At 33.1% G+C, this 22677-nt stretch overlaps 2 protein-coding genes across 2 annotated transcripts; one reads left to right on the top strand and one right to left on the bottom strand.

Annotated features, from left to right (window-relative positions):
* Positions 1-4285: 4285 nt before the first annotated feature.
* On the top strand, positions 4286-12963 carry LOC110027668. Its single transcript, XM_020729183.1, has 3 exons — positions 4286-4415; positions 4564-4650; positions 12615-12963. Exons 2-3 carry the CDS (start codon positions 4577-4579, stop codon positions 12847-12849), a joined length of 309 nt encoding a protein of 102 aa, XP_020584842.1. The 5' UTR covers positions 4286-4415; positions 4564-4576; the 3' UTR covers positions 12850-12963.
* A 2401-nt stretch (positions 12964-15364) lies between these two features.
* Positions 15365-22671, bottom strand: LOC110027656 (chloroplast stem-loop binding protein of 41 kDa a, chloroplastic; the record flags this gene model as incomplete). Its single annotated transcript, XM_020729167.1, has 6 exons — positions 15365-15585; positions 15668-15945; positions 17745-17886; positions 20345-20447; positions 22319-22440; positions 22534-22671. Coding segments are annotated over 6 exons (966 nt in total), but the record flags the coding sequence as incomplete, so codon positions are not given.
* Between the last annotated feature and the right edge of the window lie 6 nt (positions 22672-22677).

Below are 22677 nucleotides of genomic sequence, written 5' to 3'. Positions count from 1 at the left end.
TATATATATGTAATTCTATAATTATATATTTATTACATATGTGTATTTAAGGAAGGACACATGTCTTTCACAAATAAGCTATTTGCATAATAAATAAAAAATGAATTTTCTTTACAAGATTGTTGATAATTTGATCTTGGGTTTATAGAGCAAATTGGCACAATTATTTAATTTGATTTTGAGCCAAATAACATATGTTTATAAGATGGCTCAAGCTTGGCTTGCTAATTTTGAGTGTAGCTCCGGGTACTTTAATATAGTTTGGGCTAGGCTTCATTTCAATTTGACATTAATTAGCTCAATAGCTTCAATTTGACAATGATCTAATTTAAAATTATTGTTTAGCTAAAGGTATGTTTTCACTTGTTTATATGTTTAGTAGATGATGAAGGGGTTAAAGTCTTAAAATAGTTAGTATTGTTTGATATTAAATATTATTGCATGTTCTAACATTCGCATTGAGAACATGTATTTTGTTTGCATTTTATAAAATTCTAGGACATGTGTATATAAGATATATGAGCATGTTTATTGAAAAAACTTAATGAGGAAAAATATTAAGAGGCATGACTCTATTGCAATATTGATGTCAGGGTGACTTATAGATTACAAATAATGTTATTTTCCATAGTTAAAATAAAATATTTATGCAATGTAATTAGTATGGATTGGCAAAACTACTTTCCTGCTGGAAGTCCAAGAAACCTTAGATGCATTAGTAGTGTCATCTAAAATATGAGTAAATAATAAATGAGCCATGTGTTGGCCTTGATAATATTATATGGTGTAAATATTAGTGTAAATTATGAGAGTTTACTTTGTTTGTGACTATAGACATCGACGTATGTAGCAAACATATGCCTTATTGGCAATCATGAGAATCGGCTGTGAATGTCAATCATGATGACAAGGTCAAGCATAAGGTGTTCAGTGTCGACATTAAGTGCCAAAGTTTATGTGGATGCTATGCATTCGCCTTGTGTCAATGTCAAGCATTACTGTATGTGTAAGATCCAAAATTACATTTTTTATTCTCTTCGCGTTTTCAATGAACTTTCCAATGGTAGACCGAACTATGCAAGACAGCTTAGAGGTAAATGTGTGTGAAGAAAAGACTATCACAAAATAAAAGGACAATAATAATGCTCTAGTATAAGAAGGACCACAAAATGAAGCATCAGGGAGATTTGCTGAAAAACATGTCTAATTGTCATTGTTGCGAAGAGACACACCCTGAATCTTACAACTTAACAATTGACAATTATTTCAAATGCTACAACATCGATCACAAGATCAAGGATTGCCTTTTCCTGACCTAAACTTATTTTGCAGTAAACCATGAAACCAAATTTAAGCAATATAGGAATGGGGGTTATAAATATAATAAATGTCAGCACTAGAAGCAACGCAACAGAGAACATACAAGTCAAAACTACATTCGGACTAAGCAACAATCGCATTAAGCAAGGTCGTCTTAGTTGTATCGGCCATAAGCTCTTGCATTGTCGTACAAATAGTACCAGCATCCACCACTGATATATCAACATTCTTCTTCAACAGTGCAGTACTCGTCTCAACGACCTCATGATCTAGAGAGGCCTAACTAGGTGATTCCACCTCGAGCATCTGTTATGACCCAGCAGGAAGCCCATGAAGCACCAAATGTTGTGATATATATTATTTATATTTTAAATTAATCGAAAAATGTTTTGTTTAACTTTGGGGCATCATATTTATTCATATTATATAAATTTTCATTTAGTACATTAGTTTATTCATTACAGTCACATAACACATTAACCATGTCTATCACTAAATGATTTCATAATTGTAAGTTTATTATTAACAAAATGCATATATCTGCTACACTTATAGTATTCCCACTAGTAGATTTTGTATGTAATATCTTGTATAATTTGGGGACCAGATTCCTTAAGTGGGGTAATAGGTGAGATCCAAATTTTATTTTTCTTTAATTCCTGATTCGTACAAACTTCCTTATTTGTCTTAATTTCTGCCTTTGGATAGCATAAATTTTGTGAAACCTTTCTTTATTCCCTCCCGCTATCGTAGTGACTTTCCAGACTTGAACGTGACCCTCTTAGATTTTAAATTTGATAACACTATTCTAACCAAATGAGATTTTCAAGCAAATAATAAATCTAATTGATTTTAAATTTGATAACAATATCACTGAAAGAAAGAGAAGTGGAAATCAGGGAGGATGAGTGAACTCACCTTAGACCTCAGTTACACTAAGTATTCGACCACTGAGGAGGACACATAGTTGTGGAGTTTTTAAGAAGAAGGGGATGGCGACTGCCACAACTTCGAGAAGGAGGTGAGAGGCTTGATCGGCTTTATATCGAGAAGCAAGGAGAATGAGGAGAACAGATTGACTCTCAACAAATGCTATTAAGCAAGGCAATGAGAAGAAATAGTTGAGACTATTTTAAATTTGATAACACTATTCTAACCAAATGAGACTGGGGTTTGAGGGGGCAGAACATTCGATGATTGCAAATGGGAGGGTTATTATGCTCTAGCTTTGACCCTCTTTATAACTAGCAGAGAAACGAAAACAAATGAGAGAAAAAAGGTAAGAGGGTTTATTCAAATCAAGAAAAGTGATACGATAGCAAAATTGATGCAATCTAGAGGCATGAAGGAAGACAAATAAGGAAGTTGAGTGCATTTGCCAAAGTTGGTGTTAATGCAATCTAGAGGCATAAATGAAGAAAAATAACAAAGTTGGCTATGTTGGTTGGAGTTGGCGGCAACGGAGGCCATAATTAACTAGCTGCTTTGGTCAGAGTTGCCTGTGGAGTCTGTTGGAGTTGGCCAGAGTTGGCGGCTGTGACTGTTAGAGTGGGAGGTTTTCATTAGATTCGCGGTGCAGAAGCGATGCTGGATTTCAACCCCGCCTTCAAGCTTTCATATTATTTTGATTCAAGGTCTAGCTTTCAAGAGAGGTGTAGAGATTTATTTAGAGTATGGGAGAGCCATCTCTGCGAATAAGAAAGAAATTTAGACAACTTCATCGAATGACCCAGAGAGATTTTCTTGATTTAACTGCGTTCGATGAACATTTAAGTTTCTTAATGATGTTAGAATTGAGTGATCATGAGCTCATTGTATTTATCTCATTGAGACATTTGATTTGACTGTAAGCTTGTCAAATTAGAATTCTGTTTGACCCTTCAATTATGTATTGAAAGATTCCAAAAGTGGTATAACATCTTAATCTGGGCTAAAATTGACTCTAAATGGATTAATTTTGGTATCTTTGGGTCAATCTCGTCGAGTTAGTCAACTTGATTGTAAGTTTACTGAAATCAGTATTGTAGATGATTTTTAATTGAAGTTTGAACGTTCTTTGCTTGAAAATTTGTTTCGAGATTTTAGTTATGCCTTGAGATATAGGTCGGATGACAAAAATTTACTGATGACATATCAAAAACTACTTTTTACAATCTGATATGATAAAATACGATGATTATTAGAAATCATTTCGTGATTAAAAAAAATTAAACATTTATAATTCTCACAATAATTTTTTAAGAAGTTGATGTTCCTAACCTAACTTTAAAATCACATTTATAAAAAAATTACAACCGTACATTCACACATAATTTAGTATCTAAAGGTTTAATTTTTAATCGTGGGCCTCGCTTGCTCCAATCATGCACATCGTCTTTGGGCTCAATCAAGTATAAAACTTAGTTAAAAAAAACGACTTTTTTTCTTTGAAAATACAAAGTAATTATATTTTTTAAATTTTTATTAGGAAAAATTAAATTCACAACACTCAAACTTATCATTTTATTTATCAATGAAAATGTGGATTTGATTATTAAAAGAAGATAATGAGTACTATTTTTATATAATATTGTAATTATAAAAATTTAAGGGCAAGATAAATAAATATGAAAATTTTGGTTGTTATTTATGTGAAAGTCACTTCTTAAGGACCGTGTTTTTTGATGTAGCTCTACGTGTGGCGTAGGTTATTCTTAAATTATTTTTAGGTTATTTTTGGGTTATCTTCAATAATACCGAAATAATCGGCGGTCTTTAATTTTTGGGTATTTCTGATATTTTCAATAATACCGAAATAACCCGCGGTCTTTAATTTTTGGGTATTTCTGATTTATTTTTATATTATTAAAAATAATCTAAAAATAATTTGTAAATAACTTAAAAATAAATTGGTCCACATGCAGAACTACGTCGAAAATTTTTTTCTACTTAAGCCATATAATTGCGTTGACATGAAAATATAATGGAACTGTAAATTAATCTTCCGAACTGCTACCCTACTTTTCATCCTCCTAACTCGAGCGATTGCCAGAGCTCAGCTCCACACCGCAACGGCGACTATTGGAGCGCCGCCATAAGCGAATTACAGGTCTAAGGTGCGCTTGTTCTCTTTTCCCCTTTCTTCTCATTTCCTTATTTCCACATTACATCCCCTTGCTCTTCTTCTACTTCGAGTTCTCCGTGTAGCTTTTAGATTATCATGAATTTTGGGTTTTGATTTCCATGTTTTCGATGGCTACCAAGGGCTTCCGAGGAAATGCGGGATAATATGGAAATAGGAGGCGGCGGGTATGCTCCGCAGAAGCAACTAGAGGATTGCACTGTTGCTAAGTGAGTATTTTTTATCTCATTTATAATTATGAAAATTAGTGGATTAATTATAATTATATGAATTCAAACAGTTCTTCTTTATTTGGATTTTCATTTTAGTGATTATTTATTTTTTTATATTTAGCATTTACTTAATGAGTTCTAAGGGGGATGTCTGGTTGTAAATAGGGTTTAGTAAATATTGTAAATCCAGATTCAGTAGATTTTTGAGGCATTAACCCTGAAAACTTTTTGACATGATGGATGCTAAATCTGTTAAATTACCAGTAAACTACTTGGTATATATTTTCAATAAATGAGATTTAAATGAAAGATTAGAGAGAGCACAATAAGAAGTGGTGTAATTTTCATAAATCATGTTTCTTTCTAGATTTTCTATATTTGATATTTGACCTAATAAGAAATTTGAGTGAAAATAAGATTTATTCATTACAAAGAACAAGATTTAGTCCAAATCTAGGCTAAATTTTGGCTAAATCTTGCAACCAAATAACCCTGTAATGTGGTTCATGGTTTTGTTATTTTTTCAATGGTTTGTTACTAGTGTTTTTTATTTTTCAAATATTTTGATGATGTACAATCTTCTTAAACGAACTTAGTCTAATGATTTATGATGCAAGCAATAATCACTAGTGTTTTTTATTTTTCAAATATTTTGATGATGATTTATGATTTATGAACTTGTAGTCTAATGATTTATGATGCAAGCAATAATTACTTGTGTCTAAGAAATTAGAATCACTTGAAAGTACTGGACAATGTATATGCAAGGTTCGGAGTGGTGACTTACACTCTTTGCTCTGTGTTGCACAAGGTGCTTCTAGTACAAGCATTCTGGTACTTGTTTTAAATTTTAGTTGTATTTTCACTCTACCAAGTTTTATATTTTAGACCTCTTGCTATTTTAGACATCTCCTTTTTTGGCTTGCAAGATATTGAAGCTTATATATTTGAGAATCTCTTTACATGGCTGCATAGATATTTTTTAAGAGAGGGTTATCTCTCCAAATTTGACATTCCCATTGACTCGTTAAATTATATAAGCTCAGAATATAATGGTTCTCATCACTGGGCTGAGCAAACAGGGCTCTCTCACTGAGGTCATTCCTATGGCTTGTTAGCAAGAAGAGTTCACGACTTGGCCATATTTATGTATATCGAGCTTGACCATCAGGATCTTATCGAGTCTTAGACTTATCCTGTAGGAACTCATACCTATCTATTCATCTTTCTTCATAGTTTTTTGAGAAATTGCAGTTTTCATTTTTGAAAACACTTTTATTTGATCACATAAACTCATTTTTTAGGTGAGGATTATGTTTTTTTTACCTATATTCACCCATCTATCGCTTTAAGAATATCTTTTGGATATTGGCCATCTGAACTTATCAAGTTGAATGGGCTTAGAAGTTAGATAATTTTTGTGATCAAATTGGTGAAATGGGGGATCTCTCACCATAATCATTCTTATAACTTATTGAGTGAGGATAATTGTTAGCTAATCAACTATATTTGGGCTTGTTGAGTTCGGATTTAAGGGAACGTGCTAATGCACTAGACTTGAGCTATGGAGAAACTTGTGTTTTTCCAAATTGGCAGGTTTCAATTCATAAACCTGGGACCTATTTTTCTTAATTTTCAAGATATTGATGCTTCAATATTTGAAGGCGTTTATGTATAACTTCATAGATGCTTTATTAAATGAGAATAGTCTCTTTAACTTTGTTTTGACTCTTAGATCAATTGGGAAACCTCATAGAGATCCACCTCACTTGAATTTGTCATTAGATAAGCTTATAACTTGATCGTTCTTATTAGTAGCTAGAGTAAAAGGAGGTTTTTTTCACTGCAACCATTCTCATGGTTTGCTGAGTGATAGGGGCTGTTGGAACTCCACCATATTTGAACGTGTTTTCTTCGACTTTCATAACTCGCTTTAGTCCTAAACTTGAGCTATAAGAAACTTATGTTTTATCAACCCTATTGGTTGAAGCTTATACATTTAGAAGTTTTTTTCACATGACCATCAAAATTTGGCAAGATGAGGAGACAAATCTCTAACTTTTGGATTTGTCTTGTATATATTTTACTTGAAGGTGGCTTTTGCCTTTTGCTCATGAGACTGAATGCTATTTAGCATTAATAATTTTAATTTTAATTTTTAGGGATTTCAACTAAATAAATAAATGCTTTATATCTTATGTGGGAGTTTTAACAATTAATTAATATAAAATTCTTAATAATTTCTCATGTATGATAGGGAGACTTTCATGATAATTTTGAAATGCATTATTGTGTTCCAAGAGAGTTTCAAATAAAATTTAAACACATATTGGAATGGAATGAATTGTTCTTGCCTTAAAAGGGAATTTGATTGTAGTATTTCTTTAAGGAAAATTTACACACACAACACACAATTCTTATATATTTTATATATCTCACATCTAAACTTTTATATTTGCATACATGTCGCTTTGTGCTTTAAAACATATGCACGAAAAGGTTTATTTCTGTTAAAAAGTGATAATAGTGAAATTTTTTATGCAATATTAAAGATTTGAGTGCTATGTGTGTAAATATGAAACTTTTGGCATAAGATATGTAATACATAAGAATTGTGTGCTATGTATGTAAATGTCCTTATTTTCAATCAGGTTACTATATGTAATACTCAATCAAGCATTGATCGTTAATGGATGACATTGGTCATTGATTGCTTATGTTAGAAGTTATATTAGAAAATAATTTATTCCTTTGGGAAGTTATGAGAAATAAATTATTTATTGAGATTATGAGTTATTTTCTTTCCTATTTTATATTTATTTCATTGGATTAACAGTTTTTTTACTTTCCTATTTTATGTTATTTTCTTTATCTCCAAATACTTATATGAATTGATTATTAGAGATAATAGGTGTTATATCTTTCCTTTCATATTATTTCCTTTTTATTATCTTTCCTATTTTAGGATTCATGTAAAGGGTTATTTATACCCCCTTCATATAAATGAAAATCCTCTCATTTAATTCCGCTTAATTCTGCATTATTCTGAATTTCAATGTGGTATCAGAGCCAAATTCCCTACCCTTGTCACTGATCTTCCTTCTAGAGTTGTTGGGCTCCCTTCCTGCCATCCTCCCTGCACGAGAGGAGGGAAGTTAACGCTCCCCTCTCTCAAGTATTCTTCGCTTTGTCGTCGGGTTCTCCTCGGAGATGGTGGCGACGAACCACAGAAGAAAAAGGTTTCCAGTCGCCGCAAGGAAAGTGTTGTTGTCCGAGATGGAGGGAGCAAGAGGTGGGAGGACTTGAGTAGCGACCTCTTGGTTGTGATTTTCTCGCAGATCAGAGTAGTAAATCTTATAGCCAGTGTGCCATATTTGTGCTCAATGTGGCGGTACGCTGCGCTAGATTCATTTTTCTGGCATGTGCTCAACTTCCAGAGTTGGAACGATATTTCTCACTGTCTTAGTTGTCGACACGATGAAGCCATCAACTTCGTTGATCTCTTCAATTTCACCTGAAGTGAGGAGGTCATCAATTATGTCTACTTCCCAATCTATTTCGACGAGATCGATCTCAAATATGTCATAAACAGGTGCCCAATGCTTCAATATTTCAACATGAAGAATCCTAATGCATTTGAAATTGAATTTTACAAGGCCATTTGCAAAATTGAATTTCTTAAGGGAATGACTGTGGATGTGAGCTTGATTTGCCATCAAGTCCTTCAACATGTCAATCAATGTTGTGGTAGCTTCATTGAGTTGAAGGACTTTTATGATACAATAGATGGATCAATGTCTTCTATCATTTGTGAATGCCTTCCACGACTTCAAACATTGGAGATCATTGAATGTTTAATGTCAAAAGGTGTCGTCCTTACTCCGCTTGATGGCTTGAAGGAGATTGAATACCTTGATGTCTCTGGTTGTAATCCATATGGTTCGTTGGGTTCGGTGCTCTTTCTTATGGTTATGGAACGACTACCAATGGTGTAGGTTTTGGAGGGTATGGCTGCTACGGGAACACCAGGGCTTATGGAAATCTTGGTGGACCAGGCGTTGGTTATGTTATAAGACCTCCAGGTGCTCTAAGGAGCGGGTATGTTTCTGTTGGTCATGGTGCAAATGCAGGGTATGGAGGAGTTGTTTCTAGACCCACATGTCAGTCTCCCAATGTTGAGCCGGAAGTATCTTGTTACGAGTGCTTCCCGCATCAGATCCTTTTCCGGAGCGTTTGCTTGCCATAGGCCCGTCTCCAGAGCTTTTCTTGCAGCAAGCCTTTCTTCGGAATCTTTCCTGCAATAGAACCTCCTCTAGAGCTTTTCCTGCAGCAACTCTCCTTTGGAATTTTTTTCTGCATTAGGCCTCCTCCGAAACTTTTCCTGTATCAGACTCTCCTCAGGAGCTTGTCTTGCAGCATGCCCTCCATCGGAATCCTTCATGCAACCAGCCCTCCTCTAGAGCTTTTCTTGCAGCAAGTCTTCCACCGAAATTGTTCCTGCAGTAGGTCCTACTCCGAAGCCTTTTCCTGCATCAAATCCTTATATGTAGCCTTTTTCCTGCATCGGGCCCTCTCTGTAGCTTTTTCTGAATCAGACCTTCCTACGGAGCATTTCTTGTAGTACGTCATCCACTAGAATTTTTTTCTGCAATAGGCCTGCATTTTCTACATCAGGTCCTTCTTCGGAGCATTTCCTGCATTAGGCCCTCATCCAGAGCTTTTCCCGCAACAAGGGCTACCTTCGGGGCTTTTTTCCTCAGGTTATACCTGACAATTTTTTTCTGAAGGTTGTCTACTTTTCTGCAAACTCTCATGCAACATTATCTGTATGATTCTTCCGTCTTCCTACAGACACTGCAGAAACTACAGTTAAAGACAACCGCAGTCAACTAGAATTCAGTCTTTTCTTACAAATTATCTACTTTCCTACAAACCCCTCTGCAACATTACTTATAGGAGCATTCTATTATCTACTTTCCTACAAACCCCTCTGCAACATTATTTATAGGAGCATTCTGTCTACCTATAGACACTGCAGGAACTACAATCAAAGACAACCGCAATTATTTATTTTTCTGCAAACTTCCCTGCAACATTATTTGTAGGAGTCTACCGCTTACATACAGACACTGCAAGAATTGCAATCAAAGACAACCACAATACGGATGAAAACTTCAAATTCTACTTCACGGGATCTCCCTCACCAATTGTTTGATGTTTTCAAATCCAAGTTGAACGTGGTTTTCAACCATGTTTCAACTTGAGGGAAAGTGTTAGAAGTTATATTAGGAAATAATTTATTCCCGTGAGAAGTTATGATAAATAAATTATTTACTGAGATTAATAGTTATTTCATTTCCTATTTTATATTTATTTCTTTGGACTAGAAGTTATTTCCTTTCCTATTTTATGCTATATCCTTTATTCCAAATAATTAATATGAATTGATTATTGGAGATATTAGGTGGTATATATTTCCTTTCATATTATTTCCTTTTTATTATAGTTCATATCCTACAATTCATGTAAAGGTGCATTTCTCTGTTAAAAAGTGATAAAAGTGCTATTTTTTATGTGATATTAAAGATTTGAATGATATGTGTGTAAATATGAAACTTTCGGCATGAGATATGCAAATACACTAGAATTGTGTGCTATGTATGTAAATGTCTCTTTCTTTAATTAGGTTACTATATGTAATACTTGTTCAAGCATTGTTCTTTAATGGATGACATTGGTCATTGATCGTTTAAGTTAATAAGCTGCTAGACTCCACCTTGATATGCCTTCTCGATGGTAAAGAAGCCTTCACAGTTAGTTCAAAAAAATTTCAATAATTCTTTGATGAAGAATGATTTGTTTTCTCAACATTTGTACCACTTCACCCTCTTAGCATTTGTGAGGATTCACCATATTATTAAAAGCTGTAGATGTATGTGCTTGGTAAATTTTCAAACTTCGCTGAACTTGGACTGTAATCTCATCAAGTGTGAAGTTCCTTCATTTGCAGAAGAGCATGTTACTATTTTTTGTGGCTGTATTGGATTACTACTACTAGTAATGACAACAAAACCTCAAGCAGCAAGGTCTTTTTGGCATCAAGCACCAATGTATTAAGAGTACCTGCAATTGATATCCTATAAGTAATGCAATATGCCCATAATGTTTTTATAATTTTAGAAAAGTTATTTTCTTTATTTTTTGACATTTTTTTTATTAGCTCGACCAATATTTATTGAAGATTTCTGCCATGATATTTTTCCCTTGAATTTATATTAATGAATATTACCAATCTTTCTTTGTGTCGATCAATGAATCTATATCCCATGATTTATTCATGCAACTAGCTACTCTGGCTATGGCTGTTGGGCTCATATCTCAGTAGTTCTTCTTTACTTTTACCTTCCAGATAACCCTTTCTCAGATTAGGAAGCTTTAGCATCATTTCTCCGTAGTGTAAACTGCTTTCAGTCAACATGCATTTTTTTGGGGGACATTTACTTACATACCACCCAATTCCTATATATTTACATCTCTAATAACTAAAATTTACCTTTTTACATTTATACCGTGCAAATATTTTTATATATCATAAATATACCATTATTTTAACTTTTAAAAGGTGAAATGCATCTTTTCATACATATGTAAGGCGGTATATACGTAAAAAGTGAATATAGGAGTTAGATATGTAAACAAATAGGACCTGGTTGGCATTGTATGTAAATGCTCCCTCAAAAAAAAAAAAAACAGCTAAATATAGTTAAATCGTTATATAAGAATTGGAATCATGGTCTAGCAAGTGCAATTAAGGATATAAGATGCATCGATAAAACAGACAATTAAATTTTGGGAAATTTACATGAGAATTGTGTATTTATATCTCACATCTAAACTTTCATATTTACATACATAAGAATTTTGTGTGTTAAATCTTTGCATGAAAACATGCATTTAAATTCTAAAAAGTGATATATAGTGTTATTTTTTATGTGATATTAAAGATTTGAATACTATGTCAATAAATATGAAAGTTTAGGCAAGATATGTAAATACATAAGAGTTGTGTGCTATGTATATAAATGTCACATAAATTTAAGATTGATGATTTTGAAAGGAAAAGAGGGGTATAAGCATTGCTCAAGGTCATCCAAAAAAAAGGAAGATTTACACGCATACCACTTAATTATTTTATATTTACATGTATAATACCTAAACTTCACTGGTTACGTATATGCCACCTTGCCTGAGATTAAAAAGGTGTGTTTCACTTTTTAAGAGCTAAAATAGTAGTATTTTTGATGTGATGTGAATTACTTGAGTGATCTAAATATAAAAAGTAAAGTTAAGGTGTTAGATATGTGATTTGATAGAACCTGAGTGGTGTATATGTAAATGCCCCCTCAAAAACAAGAAAAATACTTCACTGTGTCCGAACAACGTCCGTGATGCACTTATCGCGGCTAAGGGAAAAAAAAAACCGTCGCGATCAATGCATCGCGGCCGTTGTCCAAGTTTTTTTTTCCAAAAACAAATGCTAAATATAGTTAAATATCTTATAAAATATGCAATCAGAAATGAATGGAGAATTAGGATTCAAAATACACTAAAAACACTAGTGATAATTACACATGCAGCACTCAAAACATTTCTACTTGCAAAATCAACACCCAAATTTTTTTGTTTTTGTTTTTTTAACTACTACACCGATGTATTTACATGTATCATTATCAAACCATTGAGACTTTGATGAAAATGAGAGTTTTATCGTGAATTTTGATATGTGAGTGAGAATTTAAAAATTGATGGAAGAATGTGCTACATTTGTAACTAGTAATCTTTCGAGCCCTTAGAATGTAATTGCCTCAAAGAACTAAAGTAAAATTTGTTAGATTAGCATCAATAAACTTGAAATTTCAATCAAAGCTTTCTAACTTTCTTAAATGAATCGACATCTGCAGTGCACTTGGTACATGGTTTTTTTCAGTTGCAGGGGCTTTGATTGCAATTCCAGTGGGAATAAGAAAGAAATCTCTGGCACCTCTGGTCTTCTTTGGCACCACAGGCACAATGCTTGACATTATCATGGGTATAAGCCAGTGTGAGAGGGAGCATGCAGAAAGGCAGATGAAGCTCATGGAAGAAAAAAAGCTTGCCAGCAGTTCTGTTGAGACATTAGAGGGGGCTGATTCATAGAAAATCTTCTCTGTACAAATGTTTGTTGAATATTATTTTATCATATTGGTTTTATGAACAACTCTTGTTTGAAAACATGGAAATAATGCATGTGGTTTTCAACAAGTCTTTTTCGTATTCGTCTTTTTGTTTTTTTCTTCGGGAAGGGCGAGCACTCGAACATAACAACTTGAGATTCTTAACTTTGTTTAACGAGAAAATAATGAGGTTCATCTTGCCATAAACAAAGTGTGCTTTTTGAGAGGGTGTGGTGTTTTGAAGACAAATAATGAGAGATGATAATTGGTAGTGGCTAATTAGATAGAGGCTTTGTTTGATGTTATATCTAATAGGGACATCTACATACATATCATATGATTTTTAATGTACATAACATCTAAACATTCATATTTAGATTGATGTCATTTAATTTTTAACATCATATCAAAAATATCATCATCATTAGCTTTCGAAAGTGGAACACACATTTTCATGCATTTGTTTATGGCACTAAGATGTTAAAAATATAAATATCAAAAATTGGATATGTAAATACATAAAAAATTATATGGTGTGCATGTAAATTTCCATATCTAATATTGTTTTCAAATATGATGATTATTTGATAAAATAATATTAATATTGTTATCTAAAGTGCTATAATGTGGCATCAATGTGTATTTATATAATGATCAAAACTCTTTGTTTTGTATGATTTGAAAATGCTAGAGTCAATAAAGTTTATGTAATGCATCCCATAATTCAAGCCAAATAAATTTTAAAAATATATTTGGTCCTATTAATTATAAAAAAAAAGTCAAATCAAGTTATAAAACGATTAAATGAGATTTATTTTCTTGTTTGTTTTTTTCATTTTTATTTCGGCTGTTTTTTCTTGTTTTACTTATTAATCTTAACTATCATTGTTAATGATAAATAAGGGTTAATTATAATCATTTGATCTATCATTGTAATTATGACTTGTAATTGGCACAAATTATTAGTGTCTGAAAATTATTTTGGAATATCAATGAGAGTTTCGCCTTTATAATCAAACATACGTATTAGGTCATATTATGAAACTATAATTCATTAAGAGCGATTAGAATCACTTTATTATTTATTTTAACAATATTATTTACTTTATTTTATTTATATTTAATATAAAAATTAATTTTAACTATCTGTATAAAAGCCAAAGAGGGGTGTTTCTGAGCTCTTTGACTCCTTTTATTCTATAAAACTTGAAAGTTACAAGTGATATGGGGGTTGAGAGAGAGAAAGAGAGTCTAGGGACCCCCCTTTTAACATCTAGGGGTCCTCTATTTATAGAGAGATAAAGAGAGGAAAAAAAATATTACGTTTATATCCCTGTTTTAAGAAGAGTTGTGAGGGATATTGTGGTCTTCTCCTTGCTTAGATTTGTCTCCCTGGAGCGTTCTCGCACTGGATTCATCGCCATCAAATGGTCAGCCCAAGCAGTCAGCCTTTGGTGGTCATCACTCGGTGGTCGCTGGCAAGTATGGTTGACCAGGGTGGCCGACTTCGACATCAACATCGACTTTTCTTCAGCTTGATGAGGTCCTGTTTTTTGACTATACATTATATTTTTATATATGCAACATTTAAACTTTAATTCTTACGTACTAATGCCATTTTACTTGTTCTCGGAAAAGATATATTTCACTATTTAAAATTTAGCAGTGATATTTTTCAATGTGATATGAAATATTTCAGTGTTATAAATATAAAATTCAAAGTCTAAGGCAGTGTTTGGTAGCATGCTATTAATGAATTTAGCCATTGGATTTAACTTAAAAACAAACAAAAAAAAAATGAAACTTAAATCCAATGCTCCGTTAACCACTTTTCTCGCTTTCCATCTTTTTTAGGACGTAAATCCGAATTTAATAAATTCAATTGCAAGCCGGATTTAAGAAATTATTCCACCATTTGCTCAAGCTCCATTTCCATCGCCGAGATTCATCGGACTTAATAAATCCTATTTATCTAATAGTTAGGTATGTAAATACATTAGAGTAGTGTAGTATGCATGTAAATGTCCCCCTAAAATTTACCAAAACAGAAAAGGGATAACAGAAAATGAAACTACTACGTGTTTTCATTCACTGTTCTTCCACCACAATCAATTTTACAAAACAACACAACATTTCAGCACCCAACAATTTCCATATTATTGCAAAAACAGAAATTAATAATACAAACACATTTTTTCTTTAATTTTTTTTAATTTCTAAATAGAAATCACTAAATATTTTCAACTGCAGAACAAAAAATTTTGAATTTCATGGCTTTAGACATCAATAAATACAAAAGCAATTGACCATTTCTCATATATTTAATTTTACAAAACAAAACACCACAATTGCAGAAACCAACAATTTTGATATGATTGCAAAAACAGCAGAAACTAATAATACAAACATATTTTTCTTTATTTATTTTTTCATTTATAAACAGAAATCACTAAATGTTTTCATCAGCAAAATAGAAAAAAAAAATGAATTTCATCACTATGGACATCAGTAAATGCAAAAAAACAAACAAACATGCTCACACTGCCACTGCTACTTTGAGAAATTCCAAAATCTTGTCATCAATATCAAACTGTAACTGCTTCTTATCCCTTCCAATGCTCACATATTCATCAAACCTCTCCTTCAAATCTTCGGGAAGATTGGTGGTGCTCCTCCATCCAAGTATCTCTTTCGCTTTCCTCGGCTCTGCGTAGAAATGCTGCAGTAAAAACTCAACAAGTTAGCAGTCGAAGATGACGATAATGAAACAAATTTGAATAAGGAAAGATTTTCAAAACGACCATGTTGCGAAAAGGAAACGCCTTCTTCGCATCAACTCCTACAGATTTGGGATCATAGTGAACAATTTTGGCTTCGAGACTAGCTGCTTGCGCACAAAGCTTGACCAATCCGTCGAAAGTGATGGCCCGATCGCTCACGCAGTTGAAAATTTTATGAGAAGAGGCAACGGGGTCAGTAACGGCAAGGAAAAGCATGGTGGATAGATCCCTCACATGTGAGATGTTGGTTAGTTGCATCCCTGATCCAGGAATTGGAACCGGTCTTCCGCGGACAATTCCTGCAAAATTTTGTTGAGATTGGGAATAGTTAATGTGAAAGATCATAACAAAAGCGTTAGGTTGGAGGCTAGTCTTCTAAATTGGAAGATTTTATAATAGGAAGATTTGCATACATACCACACAATGACTATGTATTTACATATGTAAGATGCAAACTTCAATTTTTACATACATGTAACCTTACCTATTCATGAAAAAGTGTATTTCACTTTTTAAAAGTTAAAATAGTGGTATCTTTGATGTGATATGAAAGATTTAGGTGGTATAAATGTAGAAAGCAATGTATAGGCGTTAGATATGTAAATATATGGGAATTGGGTGGTGTGTATGTAAATGCCCCAATTTCATTTCATAGAAAACAAAGCAAATGAAGCCATGGAAAACTTTGGGTGTGTATGTAAATGCCCCAATTTCATTTCATAGATGAAGCCATGGAAAACTTTGTCCATGCATTGCATTGCTTCAATAGGAATTTTAATGTGCATTTCTCTAGCAGATATATCATGTCAGATGCTTAAAATAGTTAGGTTAAAAAATTACCATCATGATTATGTCAACATCTAGTAATAGTAGTATTTTTTATGTGATATGAAAACACATAAGAATTGTGTGGTATGTATGGAATTGCCCCATTTTCAAAATGTGTATACAAATTCTATGTTAAAAGGTCACAGAAAAGCTATAAAGTACTTAAATATAGTGATCATTGGTATGACAGGTTGGAGGCTGACTATTATAAATATCAAGCTAAGTTAGATAAAGTGTTGAGACTGCTTATCAGAGTTACAAGGATTGAAAGGGATCAAGGACGAGGAAGTAGATCTTTTTGTTTCATTAGAAAAAATAAATGGTGCAATTTTTCATGATAAATGTGCAATAAAGTTATCAATTTTGTGTGGGAACTTCTTCACCGCTGCCCTATTTGATTATATAATGTGTTCAAATATCATTGCTGCATATCCTTTAAGCTACATGTTCTCAGTTGTTTTACCTAGAGTTTTGGATTTAATTTTGTTAACATTTAGCTGAAAAACTCCTTTGAGTTTTAGATGTAACCAACGTGGTCTCTGTCTCCTTTCATTTGCAAAATTTAAAAAATTTTAAGGGCTCCGAGTTGTTCTAATTTTGCTGTAGTGTTCAGAAAAACTTGCAGCACGTTTTATTGCACCACTGATAGGTAACAGCCTGCAGAAAAAAACTGCAAATAACCTAAATATAAAAGAATCAAATATTATCTACAAATTTTGGCTTCTCTCGACAGGAATGACAATAAAAATAATAATAATAAAAGAAGAAGAAAACCAGCCATTTCGATTCTCCATGATGGATAAAACTGTAGCCTATGGTCTGGGGCTAATCTATTTATGTTTCAAGTAATCAGAAAACTTGACAAATATCATTTCAACAAACTATGCTTCTGTGATGAGTTAAGATAAAACACATATAGTGGTGTCAGTAAATTTATGATGAAGTGTCAAAATAGTCCACCGACTGTTTACATGGGGTCGTTTTAATCTCAGGGTTTATAAAAGTGTCAAATTAGTCTCCAAACTCTTTAAATTGGGACTTAAATTGTCATTCGTGGAGACTATTTCAACCCATATTAAAAAAATATGGGTACTACATTGACACTTTATAATCTCTGGGACTAAATAACCTCTATCAAATAGTCAAGAGAATATTTTCACCCATTTCTCATTTATACTGTATATATTATCCAAATACTGCTTGCAAAAAATACTCTACTTGTAATTTAAAATGAAATAGAAGCAGTAATGTGAGAGAAGCTGAGGCATACTGTCAAAGAACCACTCCTCACAATCCTTGTTGTTACCAGATCCTAACATGTACTGGGGCCGGAATATTGCCCAGCTACTAAAAGATAAATCTGCAATATATCTCTCCACTGCGGCATGACCTGCATCATCTTTAACAGGATCCTGCAGCAGTAGCATTCTTCAGTTTTAGTAAGGAGAGGTTGGCCAACAAAATGCCAGTTCTTTATGAACACGCTGAAGCCTAAGAATAGTCATTAGGATTCAGGCTTATAAATCTACCTTGATTACAAAAATTTTTGTAATTTTTCCCAAGGTTTCTATCTCCTCCGATCAAAGAGCACATCATCAAAAGCTGAAGTTAAGGCCCCGTTTGGGGTCACTATTATTTTTTATTTTTAGTTTGTTTTTTTATTGTTTTGATATGAATTAAAATGTATTTGGTTATAATATTAGTTTTTAAAAACACTTGAAACATCTTTTAAACATGTTTTAAGGATTAAAACCAATAAATCCTATAGATCTCAACATTTCACCACAGTATGCATATTATAATTCTGAGCAACATTAGTGCAACACCTGCATGATTTAAATGATGAAGTTAAAAAACAAATTAACTTACATGATAGTGAATATTTTAACACCATGAATGTCAAATGAAGTTCTCGGGGGGTCTAATGCAAGTGACCTTTATGTTTTATAAGTATCCTGAACTAATTGTGTGAACCAAAAACAAAAAATCGCAATGTAAGGTCTAAAACTTTTCAAATAAGTAGGAAGATTAATTCTAATACTTATATTTTATATTTGCTACTTAGGTTTATAAATCCAATTTTCAACTCAGAAAATTTAAAGATTACTTTTAACTCTCAAAGTTTGATTGACTCTTCTATTGGAGGAAATTCTATTACAACACTGCTTCTACTGAGCAGATGAACCCTACTACACCTACTTACTTTGACGCTAAGAATATTTTTAGTAAAAATAATATTTGGCAAAATTAATGAGTACCAACTCTTTATGAAATGACAAGACAGACCAATATCAGAAGATATATGGATAACAAAATAACAATATCAAAAGCTTGCACTTAATCTCTTGAAAAATTACATCATATATAACTTTCCAATGGAGAGTTCTTCGCACCCTGAGGACATTGTTCAAATTTCACAATATTAGTTGATTTCAACAAAATTAATCACAAGGAATTAAAAATATACTACGAATAAGTTGAATAATTGGATCATTTTTCAATTCTTTATAGACTCCTCATCAATTTAAACATATTTTTTATTGTTTATTTAACCTTTTTGATGAGATTAAATGTAATAAGATGAGATCATAACTTAAGTCTAGAATTTGTTTATAAATATGACTGATTTTGCAATTTTTTTTTAATTATTGATGAATGAATGATTTATTTGATGAGCTCATTTATAGTTGATTGCTCTCCATCGAACTATGGTATATGCGGATTCCTTCAGGAGCGTACATGAAGTTATTACACCTTTCCTCTTCAAGTTATATATGCCAAGTTCTTTTTAACCTCAAGAGGCCTTCCTTGTAGACCAATTAAACAAAGAAAAAGAGAAATTTATTAGCCCTTCTATTAGCTGGTGCTTAGTGATGCCTCTATAATTCTCAAAAGCAAATAAATCTCTTAGCCCTTCTATTAGCTGGTGCTTAGTGATGCCTCAGAGCTATAATTCTCAAAAGCAAATAAATCTTTATTGAAAAAAAGGAAATTTATGATAGTCAAAAAGCATATAGTATAACTATCATGTGGATGCCATTAGACAAATGATGCATATTAGCTGTGAGAAAATGAGAATAAATAGAAAGCACATCTCAAGAATATAATGACTTCAACTACATTTATTTTATGTAAAAAAATCAATGCATAACTTACTGCTGAGAAAATACGGTCAAAAGCTATATAAACGATACAATCCACTTTATTTCAGGGGATTTGTCTTGCTCTATTCATTGACTAAAAAGTTTCTCAAGCCAAGTGACAAAAATAATGTGTAGAATGCAGCGGTGATTTTACTGAATTCTACACACTATTATGTCATTGTGCTAGAGATATTCTTTTCTATGATGGCACTACCACGAAGTGAAACATGAATTAGTATAAAACAAACATACCTATTGCCACGATTTTACAAAATTAAAATAAAATAAAAAAGTAGGAATACAAAATAAAAGTACTTTAGAAATCAACAATCCTATTGATGAAATATGATAATCATTAAGAGCAAATAATAATCAAGCCTACAAATATTTTTATTAACTTCAGAAATAAAAATGTTTGGCATAGACTTCCAGATAACCACAATAGTTCAGATAGTATCTAAAAACCAAATTAAAAATAGTCAAAAAAAAAAAAAGAAGAAAAAACAGGATAATGAAAACAAGCATTTCTCAAAATTAAATAGCTTGGAACGATAAATAACCAAAGCAAAGAGCATGAGTCTCCAATAGAATTGCATGCAAAGTTTTTGAATAATTTGACTAATCTGCGCCACTATACATCAACATAAATTTTAGACAACTAGTTGCACAGACATACAGAGCATAAACGTAAATGTCAAATCAAAGGATTGGCAGGTCGAGTATATACCCCTTCAACATGTGGGATCTCATCACTTGCCTTATAGATGCCAGCACTGCTGATGAAGAGAAATTGTTTGACTCCTGAAGATTTAGCCCAATCAGCTACAGGCCTGCAAATGAAGAAATGTGTAAATACATCTAGAATTAGGAGTGTAAACAAATCGGATCAAGTTTGAGCCACCCTCATCTTGAGCTTGAGCTTAATTTTAGGAGTGTAAACAAATCGGATCCTATACCTTTGAATCGGTTTGTTTGTTGTGAATGAAAGAAAACAATATTAATTTAAGATAATTTTATAATAAATAATAAATAAAATGAACACTTAGAAAATAATAAAAAATCACTTGATATAAAATATAAAATATCATTTTTAAAATATTTTTAATAACTTAAAGATAAGTTCTCCAATTTTAAATATTTTGAGTATGTTTTATATTAATTATTTTTTAAACAACTGGTTCAAGAGCCAAGAAGTCAAGTCGAGGCTAACTTGAGATTGGTTTGTTAGCTCATCAAGCTCAACTTACGAGCTTCCTATTGAGCCAAGTTCAAGCCAGCTCATGAGTCAGTATCGCTCAATTACACCCCAATTTGGAATCTCATTTCTCGAATAGCATGAATACTTTTAAATTCATTGTTTTATATAAAACAAAATAGTTTAAAGCTTAAAATAATTCTCTCAAATGTACAAATCCTTTCAAATATATAGATCTGCAAGAGGTCCTCATTTGTGTCAAAATGAATAGGCATCTCCAAATATCGCAATGTCTAAGATTACTAACGCTTAATCCGCACGCTCAACCTCAATAGAATTGGCCTGAATTTCTCCTCAAGTGAGACTACTGCAATTAATGGAATGGGACAATGCATGGAGAAAGAGAAAGAGTTAGCGTAACAATCAAGGGAGTTAGAGAGCAGCAGTGCTAAAAGCATTTCACTACTTTGAGGTTTTAAAAAATAACAAAATAAAGCCAATCATTGTTATCTAAATGCAGTGCTAATAGAGATAAACACAATGAAAAAATAAAATTACACAAGGAAAAGAGATAGGAGAAAGGTAAGGATTGCCGTCATCAATTAGGAGTGGGAGAGGAGGCTCTTGGCACCAACTGAAAGAAAGACAATGGCAAAGCCATCAGATGGGAAGGGAGGATTAGCCAAACACACAACAAGGAAGAAGATAAACATTAATTTATTTCAAGAGCCAAACACACAACAAGGAAGAAGATAAACATTAAATTTATTTCAAGATTCACCGAATACACCGGCGCCCGGGTAAGTGCAAGCATTTTGAATTGATAGCAACTTCTAAAGAAAAAAAAAATTGTACACCCAAAAGCAGATAAGGTGGACCAATGGGAGCAAAAATCTACCTACATGAGTCACTTTTCAAGATCCAGACCTACTAAGGGATCCAGCCCAAAGTAAGTGCGATAGAAATGGCACAGCCTTGCCAGCTCAGACACATATAGACTGAACGCAAATACCAAGAACGAGTTGCAGAGTATGAGCATATAAAGAGCGAATGTCGTAAGCAGAGATCTTCAATCATCCGCCAAACAACTGGTTGCCATTGGAGAGGAAATCTTAGAGAAGATCTTGATTTAATGACGATGTGATCAAATAGACAGTTAGATGTCTCTAATGATCCAGGCAAAACAATTATCTGTCTATTTTATATAGAGAGATTACTACTATAAAAGGGAAAATATCGAATGTAAACGGATTCCAATCCCCATCCAGTGGAACCCCGCTCATTCTCTCATTAACTGAGCTCTCCTAGCCCTTTCTGTCCCCTTACCTATCTCTTCCTCCTTCCTCACCCTCTATTCCTTGGGTAAGATCCAAAAACAAACTGGGATTCAACATCCCGATAAACAAATGAAATACACAAACATCTAACAAGTTCACCACATGAAATAAACATGACGAGCGCTAAAGATTAAGGAAAATTTCTTCCGATAACAAAGCGACAACTTACTTCACAGAGTCCAAATCCTTGCCATTATTATCCAACACCACATCGAAAGCGGCCGAGCCCACAACCTTACCCACATCGGCGGGATCACCCCAAACCGTCCGAGCGCCAGCACTGACCAACTCCTGTAAAGCCAACCAAAAGAACAAGTAAAACCGGTAAAACAACAAAACAGAAATCTCTTCTAACACAGCAGAAATCACAGAATGGGAATCAACTGAGAATCTCGTGAAGGGCGGCTTCTTCATTTTTTCGGAACTCTCATCTCCGACGGTAAGTATGTTGACCTCATGGCCGGCGCCGAGAAGTTCGCGAGCGAAGTAGAAGCCGATCACTGCGTGGCCACCGCTATTGGGGTTAAT

This window comes from Phalaenopsis equestris, unplaced genomic scaffold (genome assembly GCF_001263595.1).
Source record: "Phalaenopsis equestris unplaced genomic scaffold, ASM126359v1 Scaffold000434, whole genome shotgun sequence".
In the NCBI taxonomy this organism is placed as follows: Eukaryota; Viridiplantae; Streptophyta; class Magnoliopsida; order Asparagales; family Orchidaceae; genus Phalaenopsis; species Phalaenopsis equestris.
This window is presented reverse-complemented; position numbering and strand designations above follow the sequence as displayed.